The 19,708-nt window shown below is 64.9% G+C and overlaps 1 protein-coding gene across 4 annotated transcripts in view; it reads left to right on the top strand.

Annotated features, from left to right (window-relative positions):
- Positions 1-14,700: 14,700 nt before the first annotated feature.
- The window catches only part of CELSR1 (cadherin EGF LAG seven-pass G-type receptor 1), a 116,983-nt gene continuing 111,975 nt past the window's right edge, over positions 14,701-19,708 (top strand). For 3 of the 4 annotated variants that reach the window (XM_089307771.1, XM_051828136.3, XM_051828135.3), the window contains exon 1: positions 14,762-18,442. In XM_089307771.1, the coding sequence (XP_089163897.1) occupies positions 14,893-18,442 (3,550 nt within the window). In that variant the 5' untranslated portion in view covers positions 14,762-14,892. Of the gene's footprint in view, positions 18,443-19,708 lie in introns of all 4 variants that reach the window. The other variant, XM_051828133.3, reaches the window with a different exon arrangement.

Here is a 19,708-nt window from a genome sequence, read left to right as displayed (position 1 = left end):
CCGGTCCCCGCCCCCTCCCCCAGACCCTGGGCTCCCAGGACACTGTCAGCACTGGATATCCTCCTCAGCAGCCAGCCCCCTGCCCCCTGGGGGACACTGCTGTCCCAGGAGCTAATGCAGGTCTGGGTCTCACCTGCTGGGTGCCCTCAGCAAGCTCTCCGGCTCCCCAAGCCTCAGTTTCTCCACTGCTCCAGGTGATGGTCAGGCCGCCTTCCTCCCCACCTGCCCCCCACTCACTCCACGGCCAGGCACAGAGGCCAGCAGGGATGTTCTTTTGGTTGGGGGGAGACTTGCGTAACCCACCAGCCTGCGTGGTCACAGTGGGGCTAGGGGCCAGAGGGAGGGGCTTCCAAGCCGAGGACAGCATGTGAGGGGGCAGCCCTGAGGGTCCTTGAGCATCAGGGTGAGTGTGGAGGGTGCGGGAGCCGGGGCAGTGCAGGAGCTGTTTTGAAAAGAGCCCCCCTGTGCCGGCGCCGCGGCTCAGTAGGCTAATCCTCTGCCTAGCAGCGCCGGCGCACCGGGTTCTAGTCCCGGTCAGGGCGCCGGATTCTGTCCCGGTTGCCCCTCTTCCAGGCCAGCTCTCTGCTGTGGCCAGGGAGTGCAGTGGAGGATGGCCCAAGTGCTTGGGCCCTGCACCCCATGGGAGACCAGGATAAGTACCTGGCTCCTGCCATTGGATCAGAGCGGTGCGCCGGCCGCGGCGGCCATTGGAGGGTGAACCAACGGCAAAGGAAGACCTTTCTCTCTGTCTCTCTGTCTCTCTCTCTCACTGTCCACTCTGTCAAAAAAAAAAAAAAAAGAGCCCCCCTGAACAGGCAAAGCGGGGTGAGCAGTGGGCACGGGCCATCACGGAGGCAGGGCCGAGACAAGGGAGCTGGCAAACAGGCAGTGCCCGGGGACAGCTGGGCACACCACGGAGGAACCATGGGGCTGGCATTGCGGCACTGCGTAAATCTGCCACCTGTGATGCTGGTGTCCCATAGGAGCGCTGTTGGCAGGGTCTACGAAAGAGGAGTGACACCGTGACAGAGTGAGTGACCCCTCAAGCCCAGTGTACTCATGGGCAGAGACCAGGCAGCTCGAGGAGAGGCCCTGCAGCGTGGAACCAGACCGGGGTGGACACCAGCAGCAGGGCGAGAGGTGTCCCTGAGCCCGACTCCCGGCTGGGACTTCATGGCTTCCAGCTCTCAGCAGGTGCCAAGGGCCCTGGGAGGATGTGGCAGGGAGGACGGTGTGGGGCTGGCCAGGAGAGGGAGGGCCCTGGGGAAACAGCCACCGGCTGTGGGCACATGGGGGTGCCACCTTGTTTCGTTTTGATGAATTCACGTGTAAATGGGCAGGGCAGCTGCAGGAAGGGGCCCCCAGGCAAGAGGAGAGCAGGGCTGGGGCTCCCTGCAGAGAGAGAGGAGAAAAGAGGGAGCTGGGAGGTGAGAGGAGGCGAGAGGAGGCGAGAGGAGGCCTCAGAAACCAGATGGTTAGGGAGAAGCCAGGGAAGTGAAGGCTCAGCGGGAATCTGGGAAAAACAAATCCGGCGCTGAAGGCACGCGAGGATGAACCAGCACTACGGACAGCGCCTCGGGCAGACAGAGGTAGAAAGGAGGCTTCGTTTTTAAAAGATTTATTTATTCATTTTAAAGGCAGAGTTAAAGAGGGGGAGAGAGGGAGAGAGGAAGAGAAGGAGAGAGGGAGAGAGGGAGAGAGAGAGAGGGAGAGAAAGAGAGAGGGAGAGGGGGAGAGAGGGTTCACTCCCCAGATGGCTGCAATGGCCAGAGCTGGGCCAATCGGGAGCCAGGAGCCAGGAGTTTCCTCCAGGTCTCCCACGTGGGTGCAGGGGCCCAAGGACTTGAGCCATCCTCTGCTGCCCTCCCAGGCCACAGCAGAGAGCTAGATGGGAGGTGGAGCAGCCGAGACTTGAACCAACAGCCATGTGGGATGCCAGCACCACGGGCAGATGCTTAACCTACTGCACCACAGCGCTGGCCCCCAGGAAGCCTTTTTATAACTAAAAAAATAAACAAATAAAAGAGAGAGAGGCTTGCATTGTGATGTGGTGGGGTTAAGCCGCCACTGGTGACACCGGTGTCCCATATGGGAGTTGGTTCGAATCCCAGCTGCTCCACTTTCCATCCAGCTCCCTGCAGGGTGTGGCCCAAGTGCCGGGCACCTGCACCTGCATGGGAGACCTGGATGAAGCTTCTGGCTCCCGGCTTCGGCCTGGCCAGCCCCGGCTGTCGCAGTGAATCAATAAATGGACAACCTTTTTCTCTCTGTGTCATTCCTCCTTGCTGTCACTCTGCCTTTCAAGCAAATAAAGCCTTTTAAAAAATAAATAAATACAGAGTGCTGGGGAGGGAAGCACCTTAGACACGGGTGTGGAGGAGGGAAGCGCCATTAGGCACAGGTGTGGATGGCCGAGGAGGTGGAAATGCGGTCTGGGTATAGTGGTTAATAAGTAACCACTGATCGATATTAAGTAACCACTTAGTCACTGCCAAGTCCTCCAGTGCAAGTCTGAAATCTGGGTTTGGGGGCTGTATCACACGAGGGCTGTCTGTTTCAAAAGTCCTGCCTTGTCCTGGGAGCTGCGGGCGGGAAACGGTTACAGAGGAAGTCACGTGGTTTCTTTTTTTTTTTCTTTTTTTTTTTTTTGACAGGCAGAGTGGACAGTGAGAGAGAGAGACAGAGAGAAAGGTCTTCCTTTGCCGTTGGTTCACCCTCCAATGGCCGCTGTGGCCGGCGCGCTGCGGACAGCGCACCACGCTGATCCGATGGCAGGAGCCAGGAGCCAGGAGCCAGGTGCTTTTCCTGGTCTCCCATGGGGTGCAGGGCCCAAGCACCTGGGCCATCCTCCACTGCACTCCCTGGCCACAGCAGAGGGCTGGCCTGGAAGAGGGGCAACCGGGACAGAATCCGGCGCCCCGACCGGGACTAGAACCTGGTGTGCCGGCGCCACAAGGCGGAGGATTAGCCTAGTGAGCCGCAGCGCCGGCGTCACGTGGTTTCTGATTTGCTTCCTAACACAGATGCTCATGAGCTTGGGATGGGCTATGTCCCCGTGCACCCGTCACCCAGGGTGGAAGACGCACTAATCGTGCCCGACCTCCTGGGCTGCAGCCAGGGAGACCCAAGTGCCAGACTCGGAGCATGGTTCTCCTGAGTGCACGTGAGCGAGGGGCCTTGAGCTGACATCAGCCAGGGTGTCGCTACCGAAACAGGACCGTCTCTGTCGCAAGTGCACGTTGGGGGCTCACTCCGTCCTCCCTCCTGTGCGTGCTGGGCGTCTCCCGTACTGACAGGCTCAGGCTCACTCAAAGCAGGCCGGGCTCCGGTGCCCAAGATCGGGGTGGGAAAATCACCCAGTCCCCACCAGCTGCTGGCGGAGGGGAGACTGGGGGGGAGGGATGGCTGGGGCAGCCTGGGGGGGTGCTTAGAGGCCACGAGACCCCCACAGCTTGTGATTGGTTGATCTGAAAGGCAGAGCATCAGAGAGAAAGGGGGAGAAAAAGAGATATTTCTATCCACTGCTCACTCCCCAGGGGGCCACAACAGCCAGGACTGGGCGAGGTTGAAGCCAGGAGCCAGGAGCTCCATCTGGGCCTCCCATCCGAGTGGCAGGGACCCATGCATTGGGGCCGTCATCCTCTGGCTCTCAGGGGTATTAGCAGGAATTTGGATCAGAAGTGGAGCAGCCTGGACTCAAACTGAGGCTCTGATGTGGGATACCAGGAGTGGAGTTTCACTCCCCCGTGCCACAGTGCCCACCCCTGGGCTCCCCACTTCTGAGAGAGACTCCGCCAAGCGGAGGAAGAGCCACAGAGGAGGCAGGAGGGCTTGGCACTGGTATGAGCTCAGGCGTCCCGTCCTCACCTGGTCCCCGTGCCGTCACTGCCTGCCTGGGATGATGACGTCTCATGCCCAGGGACTGAGAATGCAGACTGGAGAGGAGCCCCTGGGCCTGGCTCCTGGCCCTGCTGCAGCCTGGCTGTGTGGCTCTGGGCAAACCACCTGCCCTCTCTGTGCCTGTGTCTCCTGTGTGTGCCGTAGGGAACCACCTAGAAAAGCCATGGTGGTCGTGAGGCCTGTGAGGTCATTTTAATTAAGTGTTAGAGCAGTGCTGACCCCCAGTGAGTGACTGCTGAGCAAATAAGCAGAGAGACCCGTCCCGTGTGGCTCTTTGGGCAGTGTAGGCCACATGCCTTTTTATTAGTCAGCAAATGTTCAGCCACCAGGGGTTCTTGCCAGGTCCTGGCTGGGCTCAGGTGGACAGAGACAAACCAGAGAGAAATGCAGTGTGCACCCACATCGCAGCCCCCATGGCGGCCTGGGCTCCTGGTTCACAGGACATGTAGGAGGAGGGGCTGCCGTGGGGGCTGCGTCAGGTGTGAGTGCCCCTGGCCGCTGAGGCCAGCACAGGAGCTCAGGGGATGCAGGGCGTGAGGGTCAGGGCTGCAAGGTCAGCCGGCCCTCAGCACATGACGCCCCACTGCACCTGCCTGGCGTCACCACCAGGGGACACCACGGCCCTGACCGGGCAGGAAGCCAGTGGGGACAGGCACTGACCAGTGGGCTCCCAGGACCCCTGTCCTCCCCTGCCTCGGTGAATCACAGGCTCGGGGTCCTGACACCGGGCGGACCCGGGGGACCCTCAGCCTGCCAAGGATGGAGGCCATCAGAAGCCTCTGCCGGGGGCTGAGCTGGGAGCCCGGAGCCTGCAGGAGCAGGAGCTGACCTGTCCTGGAGCCCGCTGACCCCCAGAGTGCAGCCAACACCCAGGGCAGCCCTCTTGGGGGCACTGTGTCCCCAGCCAGCCGCATCACAGCCGCCAAGACCCTGCCCGGCCGTCTCCTGCTGTGGGCTGGGCCAGGTCCCGGGTGGGGCCTCTGACTTGGGGCGTCCTTCTGTCCTCTGGGCAGAGCAGGGTGTTATATGGGACAGGAAAACCACCTCAGGCCAGCTGGAGCAGAAAAAGAAATGTGTGGACTTGGACATCTGAATCCAGGGTGGCCTCCAGGCATGGTTGGATCCAGGCTCAAGGGTGCACCATCTTGTGAATGCTCCAACGCTCTCCCCCGCTGCAACCCGGGCCAACTCAGAGAGCTGCTCCGCCTTCCAGTTCCAACAGGAGGTTCAGCACTGGGCCGCAGGGTGGGCAGTGGTGCAGCAGGTGAAGCCACTGCCTGTAGCCCCTGCAGCCCAGATGGGCACCAGTTTAAGTCCTGGCTGCTCCACTTCCCAACCGGCTCCTTGCTAATGCTCCTGGGAAAAGCAGGGGCGGGCAGTCCAAGTCCTTGGGCCCTGTACCCATGTGGGAGACTCAGATGAAGCTCCTGGCTCCTGGCCCAGCCTGACTTTTGTGGCCATTTGGAGAGTGAACCAGTGGATGGAAGAGCTCTCTCTCTCTCTCTCTCTCTCTCTCTCCCTCCCTCTCTCTGTCTCTGTAACTCTGCCTGTCAAACAAATAAAATAAATCTTAAAAAGAAAAAGAACTGGGCCTCACTGGCTGCGGTTGCCCTGGCCGAGGGCCCGTCCACCCTGAAACAAAATGGACTGTGTTAGCTCTGCCTGAGCCACGTGTCTGGCAGGCGGGAGGAGAAGGCGCAGTCAGCAGCCACTGGGAAAGTGAGGCTGGCCAGGCAGGGCCCCGGCTCTCCCCACACCGCCTCCACTCGGGCAGGGCCAGTGTCCACGCAGGTGTGCCCAGCGCTGCCCCAGGTAAGGCCAGCTCAGAGGCAGGGCTGCAGCATGCTCGGGTTCCTCTGGGCCCTGGCGCCCACCATCTCCTCTGCCTGTACCCTCTCCCCTAGCAGCACCCCCTTAACCCACCCCATCCTACGGGTCTGGAACTCTGGGAATTCTAACAGAGGTGCTGGACCCTGTCACCCCCCCCTGCACTGCCCTCTCCTCTCTCCCGGCTGCATCCAAGGAAACGTCTTCCGATCCATGCTCCGATTCACTGATTCTCTCTTCAGCTGTTTAATTCACAGAGTCATTTCAGCATCTATGTTTTCATTTTTAAAAGCCTGGTTCTTAGGCCGGCGCCGTGGCTCACTAGGCTAACCCTCCGCCTTGCAGCGCCAGCACACCGGGTTCTAGTCCCGGTCGGGGTGCCGGATTCTGTCCCGGTTGCCCCTCTTCCAGGCCAGCTCTCTGCTGTGGCCAGGGAGGGCAGTGGAGGATGGCCCAAGTGCTTGGGCCCTGCACCCCATGGGAGACCAGGAGAAGCACTTGGCTCCTGGCTTCAGATCAGTGCGGTGCGCCGGCTGCAGCATGCCGGCTGCGGCGGCCATTGGAGGGTGAACCAACAGCAAAAGGAAGACCTTCCTCTCTCTCTCTCTCACTGTCCACTCTGCCTGTCAAAAAAAAAAAAAAAAAAAAAGCCTGGCTCTTTTTCAAATCTGCTTTGTCTTTTAAAAAATACATCCCTTTTCCTTCTGATCTCCTTCCTTATTCCATCATTTACTAAACACAGAGACCATCCATCCGCTGGTCACTCCAAGGTGGCCACAACAGCTAGTGCTGGGCCAGACGGAAGCCAGGAGCTTCACCCAGGTCTCCCACCAGGCCACTAGCAGGGGAAAACAGAGTGGCGACCTTGTGGGCACCCTGTGGGCTGCCAGCAGTGATACCTCGGACACAGGTGCCGCCGGGTGTACAGCAGAGGACTGGGGGTACTGAGGTGCTGGTGGGGTGTTGCTTGGGGTGGTGGGGTGTTAGTTATGGGAAGAGCCCCAGAAGTGCTCGAGTCGGCGCTCGGTGGCTGCCACAACCTCAGGTCCCCGCGTGTCTCGGGCGGCACAGGTCCAGCCCGGCTGTCTCTGCAGGAGGCACCGTCAGCAGAGCGCCTGAGACCCCCGCCCCCAAGGGCTCCCCAGCCCCTCGGGCCCCCTCCTCCCTGCCCCGGCCCACACTCACGGTCCACAGCCCTGCCTGGCTTGGACCTGTGCGTGTGGTGGTGGGGTGGGGGTCTGTCTCTCTAGGAGATACCACTCCCTGTAGGCAGCCCCAGCCGTGTCCGGCCATAGGTGTGCGTGGGTCTCAGCCCAGGGAAGGGGTGGTCTCGGCCCTACCCCTACTTGGCCTTGGCTAGAATGGGAGTCCCATCGCCAAACACACAAACAGGGAGGAGGCTGGAGGTGGGGGTGGGACGTGGAGGGGGGTGGGCCCTGCGGCCAGGATAGACCCCGGCAGGCCCAAGGGGAGAGCGAACGAGCTTCTCAGGAGGGTATCTGGGGAGCCAGCTCTGCACCCCCCAAGACCAGAGCCCACGTTTCTGAAAGCTGCCGGGGGCCTTCCAAAGCTGCTGTGCACGGGGAGGCAACACCGCGGGAGGCGGGACAGCCAGCGCCACGGTGTGGACACAGTCAGCCGCTGCTGCACCCGAGGCCCGAAGCTCTGCGCTCACAGCAGCCCTGTCACTGTGTCTCCTGCCTGCACCGACGCCCCCTGGTGGCCTCTCTCCCTGGGGTCCGTGCTGGGGCCTACCACTTCTCAGGGAGCGCCTGGCTTCCAACAAAGCCAGGGCCACGCCACCAGGCCCTGTGAAGGCCTCACTGCCACTGTGCTCCGTGGGTTCCTGGGAGACCTGAGGCGGGACATGGCAGGCAAGGCGCCATCTTTGGAGATGGGCTTCATGTCCAAGCCCAGGTGTCCCCACGCCTCTTGGCGGCGGGCTGCAGCTGCCTGGGGTCCCGCTGGAGCCACGGGGGCCCACGATCCCCGAGAACCGCCCTGGTGGCTCTGCACACACTCAGCACGGTGCCACAGGACTCGTCTGTTGCTCCGTAACAAGACACAGACCTCCTGTGCTCCTCCCGGGTGCTCTGCCTACCAGGCTGGCTGCGCACAGGTCGGCGGCCGCTAGGGGTCAGCTCCTGAGCTTCGCGCTCTCAGCCAGGCCCTCACATTCCCAGGCCCCCTCTCTCTAGGGTCCCCATGCCGTCGGAGTACTGTGGCCTGCTGGCCTGGGACAGAGCTGGCCTCACTCCTCCAGCTAACACGAGGCATGAGGTCACCACCAGGGTTACAGGGTGAGGAGGTGGCCATGTGGAGCCACGGGGCCCCGGTGGCCCTGCAGGCTGCTCGGTTGGGTGGGCAGGAGTGGGCCTGCCTGCCTGCCTGCTTAGCAGACACCTGTGTGCACCCCATGAGCCTGCCTCGCCCTAACCACTTGACCTGGGGCAGCTCGGGACCCAGAAGCAGAAATGAGACTCTGGTTCATGAAGTGAGGTGAGAGCCAGGAGCCAGGGCCTCAGCGAGGCTTCCACGCGGACGCCGGGGCCAGGCCGGCTTCCAGGCCCTGGCCACTGCTGGCTTCGAGGACGGTGCACGCACACGGGAGACAAGAGATGCAGGTGTCTCAAGAAGCTGTGAGGAGAGGCTGGCAGCACGGCCCTACCTTGGGGTCCCCAGGATGGAAGCAGCCTTGCCGCCCGCCTGCCTTCAGCCCACCTCCGAGCTCCGGAGCCGTAAGATAATGACGTCTGTGGCTCACGCGGCTAACTTGTGGGGCTTGGCTATGTTCCTCGTGGAAAAGACACAAGCCCCATCTTACAAGGCAGGAAAGTGAGGCTCAGGAGAGGGGCCCAGTGCCCCCTGCCATGCTGAGCCCCAGCGGGCTCCCACTGCTGATGCTGCAGAGCCCAGGGCTGGGTGAGGGAGGCACATCCAGTCTCCCGGTGCACAGGTGAGCGAGCGGGGGCAGTGTGTCCCGAGCCGCGCAGAGCACGCAAGCAACCGATCCGGGCAGCAGTCAGAACCTGCAGGAGCCCACTGCTCTGCCAAGAGCCCCCCACCCCAGGGCCCCGAAGCAGGCGGCGGCATGCCGTGGGTAGCAACCTGGACGCCGGGCGTCCTGGCTCCGTGGGAGCCAGCACCCCGGAGGCCGGCCGGGGGCTCTGGGCTCTTCACGCCGTTCCCATCCATCTTCCTCCCTTTGATCAGGGCATGGGCTGTGCTCCCACGGGGAGCTGCAGATCTCAGCACGCTCCGCGGATTCCATCCAGGCATGAGTCACCGGCTCCCGCCCCGCACGAGGGCGCCTCTGCCAGCAGGGGGGGCGGGGGGACCCTGCGTGCTTCAGGGTGTCCTGGCTGACCTCGCCCCTCTCCTCTCCTCACGGGACTGGCAGCCGGGTCCCTTGGTGTGGGTGGCTCCTCAGGGCTGGCACCTCATGCAGGACAGCTGGGCGCCCTCCCTTCTCTGCCCCCGTCGCCAGATGGCCTCTTTCCACGTTCTGGGATGCCCCCACCCGGGACCCTGGGGCAAGGACTGAGGTGGTCTGTGCGTTCAGGCCCTCTTTGTCCCAAGTCCTCCCTCCCCGTCCTCTCGGCAGCTGCCCCTCCCGCTCCCAGGGGGGCGGGGGACCACAGCTGAGAGGCCTGCACTGCGTCTCCAACACGTCCACGAGGCGCTGGACTCGGCTGCTGAGTGCTGGGTGGGTGGGGGTGGGGAGGATCCCATCGCTGCTGTGGCAAAAATAGCGACGCCCTGTGCCCACTGCCTGCTGGGGCTGGGCCCTTCCCAGGGCCATCTGCCTTCCCTGCACCCTGCCTGTCTCTGGTTGTGGTCCCCGTGGCCCTGGGCGGGGGGAGTCACAGGGAGGAGGGGGCAGCGGGGCCAGGAGTGGCTCCTGAGTTCTGCCACGTTCCTGCTCCCCCGCCCGCCCGTCAGCCTCTGGAATCCACAGAGGGGAGTAGGGCATTGTCTTCACCTCGTCTGGTCTCCCCTTGTTCCTGCAGAATCACTAACAGACTCGTTCCCGCCGCGACCCCCACCCATGCACACCAGCTGCAGGCTGGGCGAGAGAATCACTGCTGCCGCTGCCTCCTCCTCCTCGTGTGGGAGCCCCCGAGGGACACGCAGCCCTTCCGTCCCGCCTGCTCTGCAGTCCCCAAGGGCAGAGCCACGCCGTCCCCAAGGGCAGAGCCATGCAGTCCCCAAGAGCAGAGCCACGCCATCCCCAAGGGCAGAGCCACGCCATCCCCAAGGGCAGAGCCACGCTGTCCCCAAGGGCAGAGCCACACTGTCCTCAAGGGCAGAGCCACACAGTCCCCAAGGGTAGAGCCACACCGTCCCCAAGGGCAGAGCCACGCTGTCCCCAAGGGCAGAGCCACGCCGTCCCCAAGGGCAGAGCCAAACTGTCCCCAAGGACAGAGCCATGCAGCCGTTCCATCCCCACCTGCTCCACAGTCCCCAAGGGCAGAGCCACGCCGTCCCCAAGGGCAGAGCCACACCGTCCCCAAGGGTAGAGTCAGGCCGACCCCAAGGGCAGAGCCATGCACAGTTCGTCTCCCTACACCAGCTCCCAGGTCAATTCGGACCCAGCGCCCGGAATCCCTCTGTGTTACTCGGAAGGCACTGATGTGCAGCAGGGGAGGGATGGAGGGGACGCAGTGTCCCACCAGGTATCCGGATCACACCTGCAGCTCAGGGCCTGGATGCTTGGCCTGTCTCCTTCACTCCTCCCAGCTCCTCTGGGAGAATCCTGCTGACCCGCCTCCAGCCCGAAGGTGAGCACATTCCCCTCCTCCCTGCCCTGTCAGCACCCAGGGGACGCCTGTGCTGTGGCCGTCTTGGCGCCTCCATCTGCCCTTGGATCTTGCTCCAGGGGTGAGGGTGGGAAGCCCCGCCCCCTTGTGCTCGCCAAACCCCGATCTGCTCAGTGGGGCTCAGGTGCCTCCAGAGCCATGGGCAGCATGATGAGGTGCCCAGAGCCAGCATGGGCCACCTGCTGTGCCCACCCTCTGCCCGACAAGGTGTTTAGGGGTCACCTGTGCAGGGAGGGAGGCAGGCAGCGCAGAGGGGCTCTGGCAGGGGTAGAGACAGAGCTCAGCCACTAGGGGCCAGTACAGCCCAGAGATGCAGCAGGAGCCGGTGGGCCTGCTGGGGACTGGCTCTGCAGGTGCTGGGTGCATGCAGGGGCGAGGGTGGTGGAGAAGGGAGTGCCTCATCTTCCCTCCCCAGAGAGACGGATGCACAGGAGGCCTATGTCCTTCACCCTGGGCCCACAGCATCGCCAGTGGAGCCAGGTGACTTTCCTGGAGCCTTCCAGAACCTTCCCAGAGCCAAGGCCCCTCCCCCCACAATACCCCGGCAGTGGGGCTCGGGCTGGTCAGGTGCGGGCATCGCAGGGTGCGCCTGGGGGCACAGACTCCCACCCAGGTCCAGTGCAGAGCACGGTCCCCACTGGGGCGGTTTCCTTCGTCCCCTGGCCTCTGTGGACATGGATTCATTTGAGGGTCCGTCGTTTGTTCTGTGCTTTAACCTCGCCAATTCCATTCATCAAGCCCCACCAAGCGTGCACGTGTGGGGCAGGGCAGGAGGCAGTGACTTCAGCTTACCAGGTGTCCCCCCAGGTTCCAAACAGGGTGAAAGACAAGCCCGGCCTGGACCCCCTCTTGGCCGACTCTGCCGACTCGGCGGCTTCTTGGAGTGTTTGCTGCTTAAAAACCGGCTCCGGAACGCGCTGCCCGGGGAGCAGCCTCCAGGACTCACGCAGGGCCAGTCCCAGCCCTGGCAACGGCCTTGTGAGCTCACACACGCGGCACCCGAGGTCCTCGGCTCCTGCCTGAGACCCCACACCCTGCTTCTATTTTTAAAGCACTCCACGTGAAGCACCTTGGGGCACACGCGGCACAGACTCCTCAGTTACAGCCCCCTCGGCCCAGCAGTCAGCCGCGGCAACTCCCGGCCCAGAAAGCACCCTGTCGCCTGCGGTGGCTTCGGCCAGTGGTTCTCAGGGGCTACACACAGGAACGACCTGGGGGTACTCCAAGCCCCTTCCCATCTTTTTTTTTTTTTTTTTAAAGATTTGCTTACTTATTTTTGTGAAAGTCAGAGCTATAGAGAGAGGAAGAAACCGACAGAGAGAGAGAGATCTTCCATCCGCTGGCTCACTCCCCAGCTGGTCACAATGGCCAGCAGTAGGCCAGGCTGAAGCCAGGAGCCAGGAGCTCATCTGGATCTCCCACGTGGGTGGCAGGGGCCCAACACTTGGGGCATCTTCTGATGCCTTTCCCAGGCCATTAGCAGGGAAACCATTAGTAGTGGAGCTGCCAGGACATGAACCCATAAGGGATGCTGGCGTCACAGGTGGCAGCTTTATCAGCTATGCCACCTGCTGCACCCCTCACCCCATAGCTTTTTTTTTTTTTAAGATTTTTTTGAAAGGCAGAGAGAGAGAGAGAGAGAGAGATTGATTGATTTTCGATCCACTGACTCATTCCCCAAATGGCCACAACAGCCAGGGCTGGACGAGGCCAAAGCCAGGAGCTTGGAATTCCATCCAGGTCTCCCACATGGGTGCAGGGGCCCAAGCACTTGGGCCATCTTGCACTGCTTTCCCAGGCACATTAGCAGGGAGCAGGATCGGAAGTGGAGGAGTTGGGACGGGAACAGGATGCTGGCATCACAAGCAGTGGCTTAACCTGTGGTGCCACCCCTCCCGATCATGATGTGTCCCCTGCAAGAGGGACCCCTGAGAGCCAACCAGTGGGTGGACACCTAGGGGGAAAGAAGGGTCCCTGCACGGAGCCCCCCAAGGGGGCAGTGCTCAGTGGCAGGACAGGGGCCTGCAGGAGCCGGAGAGCAGACAATGGCCCTTGGGGGGTGCTGCTCCACATGCCACGGCTTCTCCCGGAACCCCAACCGTGTCCCTTCCCCTCTGCGAGCCACTCTCTGCAAATGCTTGGGGTGGCCTGGGTCAGTGGCTTGCGGGTGCAGCTGGAGCCCCTGCAGGCCACCAGGAGCCACAGGCTGCCCGCTCCGCCCCTGTTCTCTGCAGCTGTGGGCACGCGTGGGGAGAAGCGCAGGAAGCAGGCACGCCGAGCTCCGTGTGTGAGCCCGGAGAACACCCCGTCCCGTGTTTCCTCATCCTTGGAGCGCTTGCGTGCACTAAGTGGGGTGCTGGGGCTGGGCTTCCGGGGACACGTATGTGCACGGAATCGTCTTCCAGTCTCTGGGCCCCTGGCTAACCGGCTGTGTGAGCCTTCCTTGAGCTCCGCCCGCTCGCTCTCGGGACCAGGAAACCTGTGGTTTGCGCGCAGCCCACAGGTGTCTTATTCCAGGAAAGCGTGCCCACACCTGAGCCCAGTCCCGGCATTTGCATTGTTTACTTAAGCCCAACCCACCCTATTTAAAGCTCTATAGCAAATAAGGGGGGGGGGGTCTCTCTGGTTCCAGAGCCCTCACCAGGGTGTCCTCCAAGCCCTCAACTCCGCCCTCTGATCCAGTTCCTCAGGCAAAGCCCCAAGAGGGGTGGAGGGGTGGAGGGGCGGAGGGGCGGAGGGGCGGAGGGGCGGAGGGAGGCTCCCAGCACCTGCTGGGGTCCCGTTACCTTAGGGCGCTGACTGGCCCCTCCCTGCGCTCTCCACCCACTTCTGCCAACAGGAGCTGCCAGTGGGGACCCCCAGGGCTGGAAGTTCCCAAGGTGAGGCTGACTTCAGGTCTCACACTCACTGGCAGAAGACAAGACACCCATCTCAGGGACTTGGGGCAGGATGGGCCAGGTGGATGACGTGGGTCCCCAAACTCCTGCGCCCCGGGCCCCATTCGTTGCCCTGGGCTAGGACCGACCCTCCTTGGTCAAAAAGCCTCTCCCCGCCACGGAGGCGCCTTCTTCCAGCGGGAGCGCCCCCTGCTCTGGCTCCCAGGCACTGGGCAGCTCCCACGGGCACAGCGAGCTCGCTCCGGAAGCCCCCTGCCCAGGCCGCGCTCTTCCGGAGCCGGGGGACGGGCCTCGCTGTCCCAAAGGTTCTATCCTCCCCTCCCCCTGCCCCGCGCTCTTCTCCGCGGGGCACGGGGCGGTGGCAGCTGCAGCCCGGGCCCCGCGCTCCCGCCGCTCCCCCTCCAAGTCCCAACGTCCGCCAGGTGCTTTTCCTTTCCATTTAAAAGTTCCGCTTTCATCCAAGCGGGACCGAGTGCAGGCGGCGGCCTGCTGGGTTTCAAAGTCCGGGGAAGCGCGCGTGTCGGAGCGAAGCGGCTTTTCAGCCTCGGCGCGTTCGGCAGTAAAAGCGAAATCGCCCCCCGCGGCCACCGGCCTCTTACCGGGGGCTCCCTGGCCCCCGCCCCGAGCCACCGCGCGCGCGCAGCTGGGAGTCGGCGGTCTCTGCGGATCGGTTCTGCGGGGCGGGGGTCGAAGCTGTGGCAGAGCCCGAGTCCCCGACGAACGCGGAGCCGCAGCCCCGCTGGCAGCGGCCACCGGGGGTCCCCCAGCTCCGCCTTTCCTGGCGCGGCCCTCTCCACCCAGGGAGGCCGCAGGGGAGCGGGCCCGGCCCCCAGCCTCCGCCCCGGCCGCGCCCCCGCGTTTCCATAGCGATCAACCCGGCGCGCACCTCGGGCCGGCTCCCCCCGGGGCCGAACAATGAAGTGCTGGGCCGGGGGCGGGGCGGTGCCGAGCCGGGGGCGGGGAGAGCGCGGGTGGAGGGGGCGCAAGCCGGTCGCACCGCCCAGGCAGCAGCCGGCCACGGGGGTCCGCGTTGCGCGGAGCGGCCCAGCCGGCTTGGGGAGCGCAGCCCCCGCCCCGCCCCGCTCCCGCCCGCTTCCCACGCCCGCCCCGCCGAGCCCGCGCCGGAGCCACCTGGAGCCGCCTGGAGCCGCCGCCGCCGCCGCTGCAGGTTGATGCGCGGCGCACTCCCGGGACGCGCGGAGGAGCCATCTTGAAACGAACTTGGCAAACTTTCGCAAAGTGCTCTCGAAGTGGAAGCTGCGGGGGAGGCCGGGCGCTCGGCCCCCGGTGTCCCCGCCAGGGCCCCCGGGGAGGCGGGGCGCGGGCCGCCCCGAGGGCCTGGCGCCGGGCGCGCGGGAGCCGCCCCCCGGTCGCGCCGAGTGGATGCGGAGGCGCGCCGGGTGCATGGATTGTGCTCGGGGGCCCGGCTCGGGCTCGGGCTCCCGGCCATGGCGCCGTCCCCGCCGCCCGTGCTGCCCTTGCTGGTGCTCCTGGCCGCCGCCGCCGCCCTGCCGGCAATGGGGCTGCGAGCGGCCGCCTGGGAGCTGCGCGTGCCCGGCGGGGCTCGCGCCTTTGCCCTCGGGCCCGGCTGGACCTACGCACTGGACGCCGCGCGCACGCCCCGCGAGCTGCAGGAGATGCTGGACGTGAGCCGCGACGGGCGGCTGGTCGGGCGGCGGAGCCGGCCGGGCCCCGGACCCCGCGGCTGCGCGCGCCTCGGAGTGCGCCTGCTGCCGCTGCAGGTCCGCCTGGCCGCCCGCGGCGCTCCGGCGGTGCTGAATTTGCGCCTGCGGGCGCGAGCCCTCGGCCCTGGCTGCCGCGCCCGGCTAAGGCGCCGTCGGGCCCCGGGCGCAGAGCTGCGCGCTCAGGCCGTGCTCTCGGGGGCCGGGCCCGGCGGGGCTCACTGCTTCCCGGCCGCGGGCGACGGCGGCGCGGCCACGCTTCACTGGGCACTCGCGGCCCTGACCACCTTCCCCGCCTGCCGCTGCCCGCCGCACCCCGGGTCCCTTTGCCCGCGCCGCCGCCTCTGCCTGCCGCCCGGCGGCTCCGCCCGCCTGCTCCTGCTGTGCGCCCTTCGGCGCGCGGCCGGCTCTGTCCGGGTGGAGCTGGCTTTGGAGGCGGCCGCGCGGGCGCCGTCGGCGTCGCCAAGCCTGGCCCGGGCCGGGACCGGGGGCTCCCGACGGGCCCGGCGGGGCGCGGGCGGCAGCGCGAGCCCGCAGTTCCCGCTGCCCAGCTACCAAGTGTCAGTGCCGGAGAACGAGCCGGCGGGCACGGCCGTGATTGAGCTGCGCGCTCAGGACCCCGACGAGGGCGAGGCCGGGCGCCTGAGCTACCAGATGGAGGCTCTGTTCGATGAGCGCTCCATCGCCTACTTCCTCATTGACTCGGCCACGGGGGCTGTGACCACCGCCCGCGCGCTGGACCGTGAGACCCAGGACACCCACGTGCTCAAGGTCAGCGCCGTGGACCACGGCTCGCCACGGCGCTCGGCCGCCACCTACCTCACTGTCACGGTCAGCGACACCAACGACCACAGCCCGGTCTTCGAGCAGGCCGAGTACCGCGAGCGCGTGCGGGAGAACCTCGAGGTGGGCTACGAGGTGCTGACCATCCGCGCCACCGACGGTGACGCGCCCTCCAACGCCAACATGCGCTACCGCCTGCTGCAGGGCGCGCGCGGCGTCTTCGAGATAGATGCGCGCTCAGGTGTGGTGCGCACGCGGGCCGCCGTGGATCGCGAGGAGGCGGCGGAGTACGAGCTGCTGGTGGAAGCCAACGACCAGGGCCGCAACCCGGGCCCGCTCAGCGCCACGGCCACCGTGCACATCACCGTGGAGGACGAGAACGATAACTACCCGCAGTTCAGCGAGAAGCGCTACGTGGTGCAGGTGCCCGAGGACGTGGCGGTGAACACGGCCGTGCTGCGGGTGCAGGCCACCGACCGCGACCAGGGCCAGAACGCAGCCATCCACTACAGCATCGTTAGCGGCAACCTCAAGGGCCAGTTCTACCTGCACTCGCTCAGCGGGAGCCTGGACGTCATCAACCCGCTGGACTTCGAGGCCATCCGGGAGTACACGCTGCGGGTGAAGGCACAGGACGGGGGCCGCCCCCCGCTCATCAACTCCTCGGGGCTGGTCTCTGTGCAGGTGCTGGACGTCAATGACAACGCCCCCATCTTCGTGAGCAGCCCCTTCCAGGCGGCGGTGCTGGAGAACGTGCCGGTTGGCTACTCCGTGCTGCACATCCAGGCCGTGGATGCGGACGCGGGGGAGAACGCCCGCCTGCGCTACCGCCTGGTGGACACTGCCGCCGCCGGGGCTGGGCCCGAGCCCTTCCCCTTCCAGGTGCACAACAGCTCGGGCTGGGTCACCGTGTGCGCCGAGCTGGACCGCGAGGAGGTGGAGCACTACAGCTTCGGGGTGGAGGCCGTGGACCACGGCTCCCCGGCCATGAGCTCCTCGGCCAGTGTGTCCATCACGGTGCTGGACGTGAATGACAACGACCCCATGTTCACGCAGCCTGTGTACGAGCTGCGCCTGAATGAGGACGCGGCGGTGGGGAGCAGCGTGCTGACCCTGCGCGCCCACGACCGCGACGCCAACAGCGTCATCACCTATCAGCTCACCGGCGGCAACACCCGAAACCGCTTTGCGCTCAGCAGCCAGAGCGGGGGCGGCCTCATCACGCTGGCGCTGCCGCTGGACTACAAACAGGAGCGGCAGTACGTGCTGGCCGTGACCGCATCGGATGGCACGCGCTCCCACACGGCGCAGGTCTTCATCAACGTCACCGACGCCAACACCCACCGGCCCGTCTTCCAGAGCTCGCACTACACGGTGAACGTCCGCGAGGACCGGCCCGTGGGCACCTCCATCGCCACCATCAGCGCCACGGATGAGGACACGGGCGAGAACGCGCGCATCACCTACGTGTTGGAGGACCCGGTGCCGCAGTTCCGCATCGACCTGGACACGGGCACCATCTACACCATGACGGAGCTGGACTACGAGGACCAGGCTGCCTACACGCTGGCCGTCACGGCCCGCGACAGCGGCATCCCGCAGAAGTCTGACACCACCTCCCTGGAGATCCTCATCCTTGACGCCAACGACAACGCGCCCCGCTTCCTGCGGGATTTCTACCAGGGCTCCGTCTTCGAGGACGCCGCCCCGTCCACCAGCGTGCTCCAGGTCTCCGCCACGGACCGGGACTCCGGCCCCAACGGCCGCCTGCTCTACACCTTCCAGGGCGGGGACGACGGGGACGGGGACTTCTACATCGAGCCCACATCCGGCGTGATCCGCACCCAGCGCCGGCTGGACCGGGAGAATGTGGCCGTGTACACCCTCTGGGCCCTGGCCGTGGATCGGGGCAGCCCGGCTCCCCTGAGCGCCTCGGTGGAGGTGCAGGTGACTGTCCTGGACATCAACGACAACCCCCCCGTGTTCGAGCGGGACGAGCTGGAGCTGTTTGTCGAGGAGAACAGCCCGGTGGGGTCGGTGGTGGCGCGGATTCGGGCCCACGACCCTGACGAGGGCCCCAACGCCCAGATCATGTATCAGATAGTGGAGGGCAACGTGCCTGAGATCTTCCAGCTGGACCTGCTCAGCGGGGACCTGCGGGCCCTGGCCGAGCTGGACTTCGAGGTGCGGCGGGAGTACGTGCTGGTGGTGCAGGCCACGTCGGCCCCGCTGGTGAGCCGGGCCACGGTGCACGTCCGCCTCATGGACCAGAATGACAACCCGCCCGTGCTGCCCGACTTCCAGATCCTCTTCAACAACTACGTCACCAATAAGTCCAACAGCTTCCCCACTGGCGTGATCGGCCGCATCCCCGCCCACGACCCCGACCTGTCCGACAGCCTCAACTACACCTTCCTGCAGGGCAATGAGCTGCACCTGCTGCTGCTCGACCCGGCCACGGGGGAGCTGCAGCTCAGCCGCGACCTGGACAACAACCGGCCGCTGGAGGCGCTCATGGAAGTGTCGGTGTCTGGTGAGTGACCGTTGGTGGGGGAGGAGCGGCTCCCCGCAGGCCGCCCTGGAGAGCCGCAGGCACCCGCCAAGGGCCCCGCCTGGCGTGCCGGGGCGCATTCGGGCAGGGCCCGGGCCGCTCTTTGGGGATTTGCTGCCTCCGGTTGGATGCTGGGGGCGTGCTCCCCACCCAAGCCAAGAGGCTGGGCTTGCGTCAGCAGTTCTACAGGGAGCAGGCCTGGGCCGCTTCAAGTTCAAGGCCAAGGCTCCTCGGTGCTTTTGTCAGCGGGCTGGGGGCTTCAGAGGAGACCTGCTGTTAAACCTGCCTGGGGCTTGTCTGGGTGGATGGGTTCGCTGCATGATGGTCTTTAACGCGGCGAGCCGCGCTTGGCTGTCTGGGAAGATCAAAAGTCACTGCCCACTCCATGTGCCAATTAGTTCCCGGGTGGGACCGTTGGGAACTGCTGGACGGGTTCCTGAGTCACCCTGTAATACGGCCGGAGTTCCCCGGGCCTCACTGTCCTGTCTCCTGCAGATAATGACGATCGGGCTTACGGGCACTCGCCTTTGTGGGAGCTTTTGAATAGCGTAGTCTCGTTTGATCTTGACTTCTGCTCCCGGATACGGCCTTATAATTTGGATGTGATTTCAGACTTGCCCAGGTGAGCCGTGGAGCCAGTGTGAGAACCCTGTGTGCCCGCTCTGGGGCCAGAGGCCAGGAGAAAGGAGGGGGAGACCCCGCTCGGCTGCCCGGTGCTTGGCAGCATAGAGCCGGGCCTCCGTGCTGGCTGGCCTGGGGTGCCAGGGCCGGGGGCGGGTGGAGGGTGAGGCATTTGGGAGACTCAGAGGAGAGAGAAAGGTTTAGCAGAGGGGTGGGGGGCAAGGCGGGGAGCCCCGGCTCTGTGAGAGGGCCTGCCTGCCCACCTGTCAGCCGGTGACCTGCCTGGTGTTCGTGAGGTCAGAATCCCACCAGAAGGACTCAGCCTCTGGGCTGTTTGGGTCAGCGTTTCCCGGAGTTGAAGAAACACTACGTTAGTGGGGCACAGTGTTGCGGTAGGGACCTGGAGAATTACAAAGTTAATTTTCTGATTTGTCTCTGCAGCTCGGCCGGTTCCAGCTGTTTGCTCTGTTGTAGTCTGGAGCTCTTAGGCTGGGTTTGAAGCCAAGCCAGTGAGTGTTGGCTGCTTAGTCTCTGTTGGGGTTGGGGGGTTGTAAGATTGGGTAGGGACACGTCTCTCTCTGCTGTAATAAAGCAGACTGGGAAATGTTTTTGATACAAGTTAGTTGG

This window comes from Oryctolagus cuniculus, chromosome 11 (genome assembly GCF_051225735.1).
Source record: "Oryctolagus cuniculus isolate XC-2025 breed Fujian yellow rabbit chromosome 11, ASM5122573v1, whole genome shotgun sequence".
Classification (NCBI taxonomy): domain Eukaryota; kingdom Metazoa; phylum Chordata; class Mammalia; order Lagomorpha; family Leporidae; genus Oryctolagus; species Oryctolagus cuniculus.
This window is presented reverse-complemented; position numbering and strand designations above follow the sequence as displayed.